Source organism: Carex rostrata, chromosome 28 (assembly GCF_964058835.1).
Source record: "Carex rostrata chromosome 28, lpCarRost1.2, whole genome shotgun sequence".
Classification (NCBI taxonomy): Eukaryota; Viridiplantae; Streptophyta; class Magnoliopsida; order Poales; family Cyperaceae; genus Carex; species Carex rostrata.
Window position 1 is genome coordinate 882,831 of NC_135945.1, and position 15,465 is coordinate 898,295.

General features: G+C 35.0%; 1 protein-coding gene across 1 annotated transcript; it reads left to right on the forward strand.

Moving 5' to 3' along the window:
• Positions 1-623: 623 nt before the first annotated feature.
• Positions 624-12,219, forward strand: LOC144545891 (pleiotropic drug resistance protein TUR2-like). Its single transcript, XM_078294461.1, has 24 exons — positions 624-1,040; positions 1,156-1,276; positions 1,363-1,451; positions 1,558-1,642; positions 1,975-2,134; positions 2,331-2,407; positions 2,969-3,019; positions 3,810-3,900; positions 4,078-4,379; positions 4,464-4,745; positions 4,842-5,158; positions 6,801-6,961; positions 7,334-7,437; positions 7,604-7,766; positions 7,867-7,950; positions 8,305-8,444; positions 8,521-8,853; positions 9,510-9,800; positions 10,089-10,172; positions 10,260-10,393; positions 10,493-10,720; positions 10,869-11,040; positions 11,342-11,596; positions 11,776-12,219. The coding sequence occupies exons 1-24, from the start codon at positions 661-663 to the stop codon at positions 12,031-12,033; spliced, it is 4,362 nt and encodes a 1,453-aa protein (XP_078150587.1). The 5' UTR covers positions 624-660; the 3' UTR covers positions 12,034-12,219.
• The last annotated feature ends 3,246 nt before the right edge of the window (positions 12,220-15,465 follow it).

Below are 15,465 nucleotides of genomic sequence, written 5' to 3' on the forward strand. Positions count from 1 at the left end.
GTAATTTTGTGTAAGTTATAATTAAAGGACTATCCATACTTGCAAATTAAAAAAAAAAAAAGGTTTAATAGATTAATTTGTTGAATGCCCTTAACTGAACTAACGATCCCTTTGATAAGTTATGATTCATTTATGTTTAATAAATCTGAAATTTACATAATATTGTCAATATATGATAGGATATTATTTACATAATTTGACTTATATTTGCATTTGTTTAAGAAAGAAAAATAATAGATATCCTCAAAATATCTTTCAAAACAATTAATGGGATGTCTGCTTCATTTTCTCGTACACAGTTCCCTGCATTAATGAAACATGACTGGCTTATCTCATAAATCAAATTCTATTTTAAATTTGTGCAGTTTGGGGTCTGATGTGCATCGGAAGCAAATTGAATATGATGGGAATGTTGTCCGGTACGATGTAACATTTGTGCGTACCAATTTTAAAACAGAGCACGCACATATCTTAAAGCGCATCGGATGCCTCCGATGCCTATCAAATCCAAATTTGCTTCCGTCTGACCGAAACTTATCTCCTTTTGATACCCATGTCTTCCTTTATATATATAAGCTACCCCTCTCCAAGAAGAATCGCACCTCCTGAAAAATATATATATATGAAAATTGACAAAATTATCACCCACAACTGAACTCAATGGAGAGTGTAGGAATCAGTGTGCAGCGCAGTGGGACATTGTCATCCCTACTAGCCACTAGCTCAAGAATTGATGCGAGTATTGTACAACAAATTGGATCATTGGTAACCCCTGGCACAAGTGCAAGGAGCAATGCATTCTCCCATTCATCATGGGAGGAAGATGATGAGGAGCAGTTGAAATGGGCAGCACTGGAGAGGCTGCCGACATTCGATCGAGTCAGGAAAGGAATTTTGATGGGGAATGAAGGGCAGATGCTCGAGGTTTATGTCAAGACATTAGGAACTGTGGAGAGAAAGATGCTATTGGATCGGCTGATCCGTGTTGCTGATGAAGATAATGAGAAGTTCCTTCGCAAAATGAAAACCAGATTGGACTCGTAATATCTTGTTATTTATGGATATTTGGTTCAAGAAAGATATAGATTGGTACTTGAATTTCAAATTTGCAAAATCATCATTATATTCTGATATTTTTTTTTTGAAAATTTTCAGAGTTGGTATAGAGATGCCTACAATAGAAGTTCGATATAATAATCTGGAAATCCATGCGGAAGCCTATGCGGGAGGAAGAGCCTTGCCCACTATTGCCAACTTCTTTGTCAATAAAATAGAGGCAAATTGCAACCCAATTTAGCAATATAATTTGTCAAATGCAACCAATTACATTTTGTTAACTATTGCAATTTCTATATTGTGAAGGAATTCTTGAGTTGCCTTTACATTTTACCAAGCACAAAGCGGCCAGTAACTATTCTTCATGATGTTAGTGGAATAATAAAACCGAGCAGGTAATTAAAGGAGATTAAGGGAGCTGCAGTTAAATATTTCTTACCTTGACTAATTTACAAATAAACAAATTTATGTACCTTTTTGTTATACGTGTCTAATTGTTAGATTAACCTTGTTGCTGGGTCCACCTGGTTCGGGAAAAACCACGCTTCTGTTGGCTCTAGCTGGAAGGATTCCACAAAATCTAAAGGTAAACATTTTACTAACCACCTTACCACCAAGTAACAGACTGTACCTGTTATGGTATACTTGTACCAGAAAGCAATTCATGAATATTACTAGCATGTTTTCCTTTATAATGGCTAGTTCACATATAGTGTTTTAAAAAAAATAAAATCACAGTAAAATTTCTATAAAGATACCAAAGGACTATGCCTTCAAGTAGGGACTAATCATCTTTGACAGGTATAAGTACAGAAGTCTGGTACCAGAAATATACAAGTAAAGAATAACATTCACTAATTTCACATGTGTCAAATATATATGTGCATAAATACGACACTTGCTTTTGATTACAATCAGGTATCAGGAGAGGTCACCTACAATGGTCACAAGATGAATGAATTTGTGCCAGAAAGAACCTCAGCATATATAAGCCAACATGACACACACATAGGAGAGTTAACTGTTCGAGAAACCCTTAATTTCTCTGGAAAATGTCAAGGAGCAGGAACACGTTATGGTTAGTAAAAGAAAAGAAAAATCATCTACTGGGACAACTTTCAATTTCATTATTTTTTTATTTGTTTGCATTTCCTCTTTGAAGTATACAATTCACAATTTTATCTTTAGATTAGTATATTAAAGATCAAATTTAGACACTATGTTTCTCAAAATGACATGTTGTTTTGTCTTATTTCCTTTTGAATTAATGAAAGATATTGTGACTGAGTTGACAAGGAGGGAAAGGGAAGCGAATATTAAGCCAGATCCTGATATTGATATATTCATGAAGGTGAACTAGTTTAAATTATGAAAACCTATTATGTAGATACTAGCTATTCAAATTTTTAAATTAGTTGCAATAAATGTTTGACATGATATCTTTCCAAGAACAATTGACAAGGAAATAATCACAAAGCATTGTGTATGCCCACCACACCAGGCCAATTCTCTAGATTCTAGAAGTGTCTATAAAGATTCCAAAAAATGATAATAAATAAAAGAGAGAGACTAGCAATTGACCATATACTATACTATACTACTATACCGCATGAGCCGTGAATAGCACTGCATTAAATTAAACTTTGACATGTTGCAATTGAATGTTTCATAGTAGGTATACTGAAAAGGACAATCAATATTTATTAATTAGCACAAATATTTCTTTATAGTGTTAAAATTGACCCGTAGAGACTCTACAGTGTAAGTCAACAGGTTATATTCCATTACTAACTATGATGTAGAAAATATTTTTTTATTATTTTTTCCTTTTGTGAAATAGCTCTATGATCTTATGCAAATTAACACAGGATAACTACATAAAATAAGATAATATTTTTGTGCCTTTGTACAGGCTACGACTCTAGAAGGGCAGGAAAATGTGGTCACTGATTATTTCCTCAAGGTAACAAATGCAATAAGTGAATAGTAATTGAATATCAATTATTCAAGGTTTTACCATAGAAGGAAAAATCGGCTGATTCTGAGTTGACTCGGTCGAGACAGACCGGAATTGGACTAGACCAAGCTTATTTTGGACATATAATTAACACGGAGAGCGGGTTTTAGGGGAAAAACCGTGTTAAATAGTGTTGAATCGGATGAGTCAGAACCGATTCCATACCGAGTCTTATGATTTAGAATGATTCTTCTAGTTCCAAACCGATTCTTGCGTTGGATCTTGATTCTTCGATTTTTTTTCTGCTTTTCTGAGTTATTTCCTGAGAAAGAAGAAAAAAATATTCAATAGGAAATAAACATGGTGCAAATACACCCTTGAACCATGGGACTCTTCAATTGAAAATGATTGGCCACTTAACGTGGGCTCCACTTATCTGATTAAATGAAAGAAAGAGGAATCTCCAATTAAGACTTACTATTCCTCTCCATTTCATGTGATAATCGGCACCTCCATTTAAGTCTTTTTCTTTATTTTTGTTATATTTTTGCCTTTAACTGTTTTCATTTTTCCTTATTGGTATTTTTCTTTATTATTTTCCTATTTTTCCTTTCTTAAGTGTTAGCAAGTGGTCTTAATATTAGTTTGAATTATTTATATTTTTTTGTACAAAACAAGTTACAGGCAAAAAAGTTCGAGTTTCCGATTCCAATTCCGATTTTTCCTTCTATGGGTTTTACACCTTATATCTATAAGAAATCAACCGATCTTTTCCGTCTTATACTTGATATTGCAGATTTTAGGATTAGACATATGTGCTGATACAATGGTGGGAGATCAAATGTTGCGGGGTATATCTGGAGGTCAGAAGAAGAGAGTAACTACAGGTATGATAATTAAAAAAAATTAAAAAAAGGAAAAAGGAATTTTGATTTGCCTGAACATTGATGTGTATTCTGTTTTTATAAGCATATATTTTCGAAAATACTACTTAGTACTAATTTCGAGAAAATGTTAATATACACAAAATTTGAGGACTAAGTATTCTTACTTCTTTCACACAGGGGAAATGATAGTGGGTCCAGCCAGGGCTCTGTTCATGGATGAGATATCAACTGGCCTAGACAGTTCGACAACATTTCAGATTGTAAAATCAGTTCAGCAAATGAACCATATTTTTGGTGACACAACAGTCATATCTATGCTTCAGCCTGCCCCAGAAACATACGAGTTGTTTGATGACATCATCCTCCTGTCGGAAGGCCAGATAGTGTACCAGGGCCCGCGGGAACATGTGCTTGAATTCTTCGAATCAATGGGCTTCAAATGCCCCGAGAGAAAAGCAGTTGCTGACTTCTTGCAAGAGGTACCAGTGTACATATGTACCATATACAACTTTAGAGGAATAAAATTAAATTTGGCTTAAGTGTATAATTATATGATACCACAGGTCACCTCAAGGAAAGACCAGTCACAGTACTGGGCAAGTCATGAAGAAACATGGAAATTTGTACCAGTCTCGGCATTTGTTAATGCATTTCGCTCCTTCCATGTGGGACGGAGGTTAAGAAGGGAGCTGTCAATCCCTTTTGACAAGACCAATAGCCACCCTGCAGCTCTCACCAAAACAAAGTATGGTATAGGAAACAAGGAATTGCTTAAGGCATGCTTTGAAAGAGAGATTTTACTGATGAAGAGGAACTCCTTTGTCTACATTTTCAAACTATTCCAGGTACCACCTTATGATTTCCTGAAATTTAAAAATCCCATCAAAATATGCAAGACATCTTTGCAATAATATTAATTTTTGTCTGTTTGTACTTCCCAGCTATCTATAATCGCGATTTTTTCATCGACGGTGTTTCTTCGGACCGAAATGCACCACCGATCGGTCGAAGATGGCTACATGTACATGGGTGCCATATTCATAGGGATAGTCACCCACACCTTCAACGGGTTTGCTGAGCTGGCAATGAGTGTGGTAAAACTACCTGTTTTCTACAAGCAAAGAGACTTCCTCTTCTTCCCCGCATGGGCTTATGCCATTCCAACATGGCTTCTGAAAGTACCAGTGACATTTGTTGAGTGTGCTCTGTATGTTGGTCTGACATACTACACAATGGGCTTTGACCCAGATATTCAGAGGTTAGATTTTAATCACTGTAAAGTCCAGCTATCTGACCAACTGTTCTTTCAGCCGTTTCATCAAGCAGGTGTGTACCTAACTGGGCAAATATATACCAAACAACAGTCAGTATTAGCAGTTACCAAAAACCGAACAACTAAGCTCAAGAGGATCATATGTGAAAGATTTTAATATCATAACAAAATACCAGAAATTAGGTGCCACAGATCATGCTACTAATTTGAATTGTGGACTATACCTTGTCTATAAACAAATACAAGTATGACATGTAAAGTTGTATATACAGATGCAAACTCCATCTCTATCTCCCCTCTCTCTATACTCTCTAACCCAAGTAATCTAGACTTCTAGCAGTTTGCTGGTTTGGTTGTGTTGGGTTCAAAGTTGAAACCTGTCCAATCAGTCGGAGGAATTTGGGTCAATGATGCCAAGTTCTAGGCCTCTGGGCCTTGGGCCCTTGGCAGTTTCCCAGAAAGTCCCTCTTTTTTTTTTTTTCTCGGTAAACCACCCATAGGTAAAACTGTTCTCTTATTTTGTGAACCATTAAGCTAGCACGAATTGGGATAGACATTAAAAATAAGAGAGGGCACAATATTTTTATATTTACCAAAGAAGGAAAAATCGGAGTTGGAATAGGAATTGGATGAATTGAATCGAAAACTCAGATTTTTTTGCTGGAATTTGTTTTGTACTAAAAAAATAGGAAAATATTGATAAAAAAATAATCTATCTTAGACAAATAATTACACTCAAATAATCCACTAATATAATATAATACAAACATTCAAAAAATAATAGAGTTAATTTTAAATTAAAAAAATATATAAAACAAAAAGATTTAAGAAATAGTAATTTATAAATAATGCGGTACAAAAATAAATTGAACTACTACAAAGGAAAAAAATAATAATATCAAAAGATATATTCTACCACTCACACCATTGACAACACAATTATTGTAATAATCTATTCCAACATTAAATCTGAATTTTTGATCCGATTTAAAAAAGAAAATATTATGGAAGAGTAATTAAAAAAAAATCCGGATGGTTCCAATGTGGGGAGTCCCAAACCCAAGAGTAATGTAAATATAATTGTTACAATTTTTTTAAATTAAAGTTTTGAGTTGTTGTAGTGGTAAAGCTCTTTGTTGTTACCCATCTGACTTGGGTTCAAGCCCTGCTTGTCACAATTATTAAAGAAATTTTGGGAGAAAATATATTGGGGGCTGGAATGGATGGAATTTCCGGAAAACATCTGTTTTGGCCGAAATTTGACTGGAATCCACCATTTTTCCAAAATTAACTGGAATTGGACCAATTTGGCCGAAATTTGGACTGAAATAAGATCGTTTAAGCCGAAATTCGACTAAAAAATTAAAATAGCGTGTAAGTCGGCCAAAAATCAGATCGTTACTGTCCAATTCCTGTCCGGAATAGCCGATTTTTTATATTTACACATCATTAATGAACATTCAAAATTGGGGCAACGGAACAAATTCTAATGTAATTCTCTATAATCCTCTTTCAATTACTTGTAGAAGGAAATGGTCAAAAGATTTTGGGATCCAATATTTCTACATTGCTACCGAAGAACCAAAATTGAAGAAGAATCTAACAAAGAATATGTTGCTAATTACAGGATGTTTCGTCAACTCTTGGTATTCGCACTGATGAGTCAGACGGCCTCGGCTATATTCAGGCTGTTGGCAGCTTGCGGCCGCAAACCTGTCACTGCCAACACTTATGGTTGTTTTGCAAACACTGTGCTGGTTGTTCTAGGAGGTTTCGTCCTTTCAAGAAGTACTTCTTTTGTCATTAATTCCTATTTTCCAAAATGAAAACAAAACTATAGGATATCCTGCGTATAATATTTGATTTGTGAAACTTTAACCTTGCATATAGTTAATGTGCAAAGGAAAATGGAAAATCCTTTATACCAATTGCTTAATCTGTCATTGTTCTCGTGGGGATTGAGAAATAAAAAGGCAATGATTCTAGAATATTTTTCCAAGTTAGCTAGACACTTTTTTACAATAAAGTTCACCTTACTAAATGCATTAAATAATTTGCGGTTGTCAGTGAAAAAGCTTGTACTTAATTGTAGATTTTTACGATAAAAACATAGACAAGATGAGGATAAATATAATTATCTCCTTTTGCTATTTGTGACAGAGAGTATCAGCAAATGGTGGATTTGGGGTTACTGGGCAACTCCATTGATGTATGCGCAGAATGCATTAGCAGTCAATGAGTTCTTGGGGAGTCCATGGAAACATGTAAGTGATTGCCGATGGTCTTGCATCTCTATACATGTACCAGCAAATTTTATTTTGTACTGGTTTCTTGTATTACCACCCCTAAGGTGCCAGTACACACACAAAGACACATACCAATTTTTGGTAGAGAAGATTCTCCTAATACTAACCCGGTTTATTGAAATAGGTAACTAATTTAACTGTGAGCACAGAAAGCCTAGGAATTCAAATCATAAAGTCGCGTGATTTATTCCCCGGACAAAAGTGGTATTGGATCGGTGTCGGTGGGCTTCTTGGATTCATACTACTTTTTAATGTTCTGTACATAGCCGCACTATCATTCCTCAAATGTAAGGCCTATCTGAATTCACTGTTATAATTAACTGTGTTATCTGTTTCTAGTAACCAGAGTGATATCGTTCTAACTTTTCTGGAATGTTTATTATGCAGCAACTCAGAAAAGCCAGACAATCTTTGAGGAATTGGATGAAAAGCCGACAGATATAATAAAAGATGATGCATCAACACATGAAGGTTGACAAAGAATAAATTGTTCTCAATTTCTAGAATAGTAAAGACCATTTTATTTTTTTTCTTTCTTTAGTTGGTGTCCATACCTGACCAAGGCAATAATCATTGAAATCTATACGAAACATTGAAATTGAAATGGCACATAATCATTCAAATCTATATGAAACACCAAACCAATAGGTTTAAACTTTATCTGTAAGAACAAATGTATTGTAAACTGCAATTACTAGTTTACTACTACTACTATGTTTTGGTCTCTCTTAAATTAGCTAGTGGAGAAAAGTGTGATTTATGATTTGTTATTTAAGGATCAACTTCTATATGATTCATACATTCTCATCCTCTAAAAATCTACAGAAATGGGAAGGATCGAGATAAAACCAGTTCAGCCTGATGACAACACCAAAGAGAACATGAGAAAGAAAGGGATGGTTTTACCCTTCCTTCCTTTGTCAATCGTCTTTGAGAACATCATGTATTCTGTTGACATGCCAAAGGTATCAACTATCAATACTCCAATCCTTTAAAATGAGGAAAAACCTTACAACATTACGTTAATTAATTATAATTCAGGAACTAAGGGCGGAAGGAGTACAAGAGGACAGGCTGCAGCTCTTAAAAGGAGCAAGTGGTGCGTTCAGGCCAGGGGTCCTTACTGCACTAATGGGAGTTAGCGGGGCGGGTAAAACAACTCTAATGGATGTTCTATCAGGGCGAAAGACTGGTGGCTACATAGAAGGTAGCATTAGCATTTCTGGGTACCCAAAAAACCAGGAGACCTTTGCACGCATCTCAGGATACTGTGAACAGAATGACATACATTCACCAAATGTAACAGTTCACGAGTCTCTCATTTATTCGGCATGGCTTCGGCTGCCTACAAAGATCGACTCCAAGTCAAGAGAGGTAAGTCTCAGTCTCTGTTCCATATATGGACTATCGCATAATTTTATATATCACCAGTAGTATGAGGTGATTGAACACAATTGCTGGCTGTTCTGCTGGTAATTACCCCTTTTGTAATTATGTTTTCCGGTTAATGGAAAATGGGCTTTTGCCTCTTTTTTTTAAAAAAAAAAATAATGTGGCAAGTCACATTGTTGTATTAAATGGATAGTTCTTGTGGGACCCACTCGTCAATGGTGCACCATGCAGTCAGATCTGAAGTTAATTATGACTAAATCACTTGTTTTTGAGTACATGATGTTTCCTTTGGGCATAGAGAGCAGATTTATCTTATTTAAACTGGGGTCAATTGACCCCCATTTCATTTTATTTTCAAATTTAATGAGTTCCAATTGATTTTTTACCACCCCATACTTTGTTTGAAAGTCTTTATTTCGACCCCCATATTTATACAAAGTATTATTAAATTAATGACTATATAAATTTCAATTAATAAATAGTTAACCCCTTTTTTGTGAAATTTCTGCATTTGCCTCTGTATTGGCTTATGATATACTGAAATATTTTTTGTATCAAATAAAATAAAATATTTAGATTTTGATGTTATACACCCACACAATAATGTGCTTATGAGTTCTATGCATAAAATTGTTCAGTTGTTCATAGAAGAGGTGATGGAGCTAGTTGAGCTTACAGCAATCCGCCATGCGCTAGTTGGGTTGCCGAGGGTGAACGGGCTCTCGTCTGAACAAAGAAAGAGACTAACGATCGCGGTTGAACTTGTTGCAAATCCATCGATCATATTCATGGATGAGCCCACATCTGGACTCGATGCAAGAGCAGCAGCTATAGTGATGAGAACTGTTAGGAATACTGTCTATACAGGAAGAACAGTAGTTTGTACCATTCACCAGCCCAGCATTGATATATTTGATGCATTTGATGAGGTATGTAAAGACACGCTCTGCCAAGGACTAGTAACCAAATGTCTCTTTTAATTATTACATATTGAGTTGATATCACATTTTGGTGGACCCTTGAACTTATTGTGCTTTATTTCTTATATTTTTTTTGTCTTCAATATTTTATTTTGTTGACCAATTTTGAATGGCGGCCATTGATTGTTCGTACAGAGCTACGAATGTAAAATGATAGATGCCTGTACATAGCAGTATTCCTCAGTGTCTGATCCCTTGCCTAATATTACTGATTGTATGCCTTTTTGTAAACAACAGCTTTTTCTTATGAAAAGAGGAGGAGAGGAGATATATTGGGGTCCAATAGGACATAATGGTTCTGAATTGATCAAGTACTTTGAGGTAATTATCACAAATAATAACCCTCAAAAAATTGTAGTTGTTCACTTGTTCCAATCAATCAAATCATTTATCTTCTGTCTTAAGCAGAGCATACCTGGGATTGTGAAAATAAAAGACGGTTATAACCCTGCCACATGGATGCTGGAGGTGTCTACATTGGCCCAAGAAGAAGTTTTAGGGATCAATTTCACTGAGACTTATCATAATTCAGACCTCTACAGGTAATATTAATGGAGATTTACCATAATTCAAACCTCTACAGGTAAAAGAAATATAGTGATATAAGATTAACACTGATGAACATGGTTACTGCTTTTCAGGAGAAACAAAGTACTCATTGCTGAGTTAAGTACACCACCTCTAGGTTCAAAGGACCTCTACTTCCCTACAAAATATTCACAGAGCTTCCTTGCTCAATGCCTAGCTTGCCTGTGGAAGCAACACAACTCCTACTGGCGCAACCCAGCTTACAATGCCATACGAATTGTTTTCACAACGGTTATCGCCTTGATAATAGGGACCATATGCTGGAAGCTCGGTAGCAAAAGGTGACCATTCTCAAATTGTTTACCTCCTAAACATAAGGATCAGGTTACAATATTGGAGGAATTCCATATCATTACAAGTGATATCCAGTTATTTGTGTCACATGATATGAAGAAAAAATCAAATTACTGATCAACAACTAAATTGCAGGGGATCACCAGGGGAGTTGCTCAATGCCATGGGTTCGATGTATGCTGCAGTTATGTTCACAGGCATACAAAATAGTCTAACGGTACAACCAATCATAGATATTGAGAGAACTGTATTTTACAGAGAAAAGGCTGCAGGAATGTATTCCGCATTGCCCTACGCATGGGCTCAGGTGGGAGATTCAACATTTGATGTTTTCTTTTAAAATTTCAAGAGGTGTATGTGCATCTCATGTTATGTCTTTCTGTGTAATTTAACTAGTAAGGACCAAATCATAAGATGTATACATAACAAGGGCCAAAAGAATGAAATGCGTACATAATTTCAATCAAAATCAACAGCAAAATAATTTAAGACCTCAAAAGAGATCAAAAGAGGGGTAAAAATTGTACAAACTTTATGAACCACTAAAGTTCTGACCATTCAATTTATCAACTAAATCTCATTTATATAGATTGCTATATATATTTCAGGTGGTGATCGAGATTCCCTACAACTTGGCACAAGCAGTCATATACTGCCTACTGGTGTATAGCTTGTTAGAATTTCAGTGGACAGCCCTAAAGATTTTCTGGTACATTTTGTTCACATTTTTCACTCTTCTGTACTTCACGTACTATGGGATGATGGCTGTGGCCTTGACGCCTAATGCACACATCGCATCAGTAACTGCTGCTGCATTCTATTCTATTTGGAACATCTTTGCTGGTTTGGTAATTCCTCGAACTGTAAGTGTTGTTTTTCTTAACACTGCTATTATAATAATCAGTCCCAATATGTATTACCAGCCTAGCACATTATCAACTGAACCAAAAGAAAAAAAGAAAAGAAAAAGAATATAAAAGAATAATAGAATATAAAAGAAACACAAAACTGTTAACCTGGTGAAATTACTTTGACAAAACAGAGGTTGCCTATATGGTGGAGATGGTACTTCTGGGCTTGCCCCGTTTCATGGACACTATACGGCCTGGTAGTTTCACAATTTGGAGATATGGATGATATAATGGATAATGGTATAAGTGTCAAAGATTACATAAGGAATTATTTTGGATATAGAGAAAGCTTCCTGCCAGCGGTTGCAGTAGCTGTAATTGGATTTACCCTCCTCTTCGCAACTGCTTTTGCATTCGCCATTAAAACACTCAACTTCCAAAAGAGATGAAGTTAATTAATGCAAACATATTACCAGATGCAGGTGCAAATATCAATCGTAGACCTGAGGCTCAAAATATCTGTAGATTATAGATTATATCTGCTTTTGTAAATTGTAATAATAGATCAACTTTTTCCCAAGCATTTCTAGATTACAAGATATCTTTTCAGATTTGGTAATATATTTTGATTACATGAGTATAATTTTTAGTTCTTTTAGAGTTAATGTTGAGAGTAGACCTTTGACACCATCAAATATGTTTATTACCTTCCTTGAGTTGAAACACATTCCCTTGGCATTTGCCATGGTGTGCTCATCATGGGTCTAGAATTTCACAAGTTGATTATCAGAAGAGCAAAGCATTAATTTCTCTGGTATGGAATTTCTCCTTTGTACCTCTGAGTATAAGTTTCTCATATTATGCAAAGTATATTAATCATAAAAGATCTAATATTTTATTAACCACAAAAAAACATAAATTTATTTTCCTATATTTTTAATTAAAATGATTTAATTAAAAAATAAGACATATTAGATATATTTAAGGGAGGATCTAGCTATCCCCTGTAACAATTCCCCATTTCATCCCCCAGTTATTAACTACTTTAATAACTACTAACTACCTAGGGGGACCACTTACTATTTGGGGACCACATAATATTTGAAAGATTTTACAACTGACGCGCGCAAGTATTCATCTATAATGCATCAAGTATTCATCTATAACACATCAAGTATTCATACCTAATATATTATGTATTTTAAAAAAAAAACTGGATACGTTTTTAGAGGTGGGATTTTTTTTTCGTTCAATCTAATCAATATTTCTGACGATCGGTGAGAAATTTTGCAAATCTAAAACCACAAATATTTTTGTCATAATTTTATCTTTAAAATGAGATCCATGATGATATACTTTCAAGTTGTCCGTTGTACAAGTATTCATCCTTATCGAGAAAGTATTCATCCTCGTCGTGCAAGTGCAAATATAAAAACTGGACACATCACTCATCTATCTTTTACACGTTTTAGAGGTGAGTTTTTTTTTCTTCGTTCAATCTAACCAATATTTCTGACGATCTGTGAGGAATTTTGCAAATCTAAAACCACGAACGTTTTCTACACAATTTTATCTTTCAAATGAGATCCATGATGACATACTTTCGAGTTGTCCGTTGTACAAGTATTCATCCTCGTCGTGCAAGTGCAAATATAAAAAATGGACACATCACTCATCCATCTTTTACACGTTTTTAGAGGTGGTTTTTTTTTTCTCCGTTCAATCTAACCAATATTTCTGACGATCTATGAAGAATTTTACAAATCTAAAACTACGAACGTTTTCTACACAATTTTATCTTTCAAATGAGATCCATGATGACATACTTTCGAGTTGTCCGTTGCACAAGTATTATTATCTTGTCACGCAATTATTCATACCTAAGATATTAAGTATTCATTTATACACATTGAAGTATTCATATCTAAGACATCAAGTATTCATTCATATATCTCTATTTTTTTTTTCAAAATTTGTTTTTATGTCATTTATTTAATACGCAATAGCCTAATTCACCATTAATAAAGATTTGTTCTTTGCAAAACTCGCTACTTCATGAGGAAGGGGAACATAAACATGAAAGTGATTAATTGCATATACATATACAAAATTATTTTGATACGATCGACAATGACGGATCTGACCTAGTAGAGATATGCTCTAGTATTCATTCATACACATTGAAGTATTCATCCATACACATTGAAGTATTAATTCATACACGTTGAAGTATTCATTCCTGGTAGAGGCGTGCTTAATTGGGATGGAGCGACGGATGATCTCCGGTAGAACGTTCACTGGAGCGGGAGCAGCAGGCATAGAGGGAAAAAACTGAGGCGAAAGTGTAAGAGGGAGGGAGCTTATTGTATTTACCATTTCGATGTGGGAGATGGTGGGAGGTGGGAGAAGGAAGGGAGCTTATCGATGGAAAAACGGAGGCGAAGGAGGAGGTGGGATGCGGAGGTGGGAGAGGGAGGTAGAGGTGGAGGTGAGGTGAGGTGTGGGGAGCGAAGGTGAGAGAGGGAGGTGAGAAGTGGAGGTGGGAGGCGGAGGTGGGAGGCGGAGGCGGAGGTGGGAGAAGGAGGTGGGAGAAAAAGATGGAGGTGAAAGAGGAAAATGAAGGTGGAAGAGAAAGGGAGAAAGAGGAAAGAAATAAAAGTTGTTAAAAATAGTAGTTATAGTTATAGTTAAAATAGAAAGTTAGTTGGGAGATGAAATGGGGGATGAATAGGTGGGGAAAATTATAATTACCCTATATTTAATTGCTTAAAGCGTGCGAAAAAAAAAAACTAAAGTTTATGTATCATAATTAAGCAATTATATATATAAAAAAGAAGTAGCTAACAGTCCTCCAACTCCAGTCTCCCAAAAATCTCCGGAGATTTTCAACTAATTCTGTAAACATCAATACTAAATCCTATAAACTAATTCAACAAATCCTGTAAACATAAAAACGTGTGAAAGCTGTTAAAAATGCGTGAAAGCGGTTAAAAATGCGTGACAGCTGTCGAAAACGCCTGACAGCTGTTGGGGACCACCTTCTGTGAACATACACATAATATCCTGTAAACATACACATATTATCCTGTAAACATACACATATTATCCTATAAACATACACATATAATTATGTAAACATACATAGTGTACTTAAAATTATAGCAGTTGAAATATCCTGTAAACATATACATATTATCTTGTAGACATACACATATTATCCTATAAACATACACATATAATTCTGTAAACATACATAGTGTACTTAAAATTATAGCAGTTGAAATTATGGCAGTTGTGGCAGTTAAAAATGCGTCAGAACTAAGCTAAAAAGGGAAGACTTTTATACACGGGGATTTTTGGGGGACTGTAGCCCGGGGGACATTACCTTTTCTCAAATAAAAATAGGAGCTTGATAACTCTACCCCAAATAAAATCTCCGAGTGCGTCCCCCAAGTAGTTTAACAAAAAAAACTTCCAATGTTATCTAACTTTCATTTCCAGTGCTAATATCCAAACATTTAAAGCTCTGCTTATAACATTTTACAATGCTACTCGCAAGCATTTAAACCTCTATATGTAAACATTAAAATTCTAAATCTGTATAGTTTTAACTCCTAACTACTTTTGTTTTCAAGCCAAAAACAAAAAGATTCATTTCACCAACTTTATTTAATTTTTTCTCTGATCATTCTCATTCAATTTCTTGACGATCCGTGATGAATTTTGTGAATATAAAAATATGAATGGTTTTTATCCGATTTTCTCTTTCAAATGGGATCCATGAAGAATAACTTTTGAGTTATATTTGTGTCGTAATTTTTTTACCACTTTAAATCTCTGTCACTTTCAGTTTTTTTTTTATTTTTCTTCAAAATATATAA

Bases quoted from the DNA above. Each gene is read 5' to 3' on its own strand.
- LOC144545891 (XM_078294461.1), top strand. From the start codon at position 661: ATGGAGAGTGTAGGAATCAGTGTGCAGCGCAGTGGGACATTGTCATCC. The intron at 10,721-10,868 runs GTGACCATTCTC...ACTAAATTGCAG, and splicing joins TGGAAGCTCGGTAGCAAAAG to GGGATCACCAGGGGAGTTGC. The intron at 11,597-11,775 runs GTAAGTGTTGTT...TTGACAAAACAG, and splicing joins GTTTGGTAATTCCTCGAACT to AGGTTGCCTATATGGTGGAG.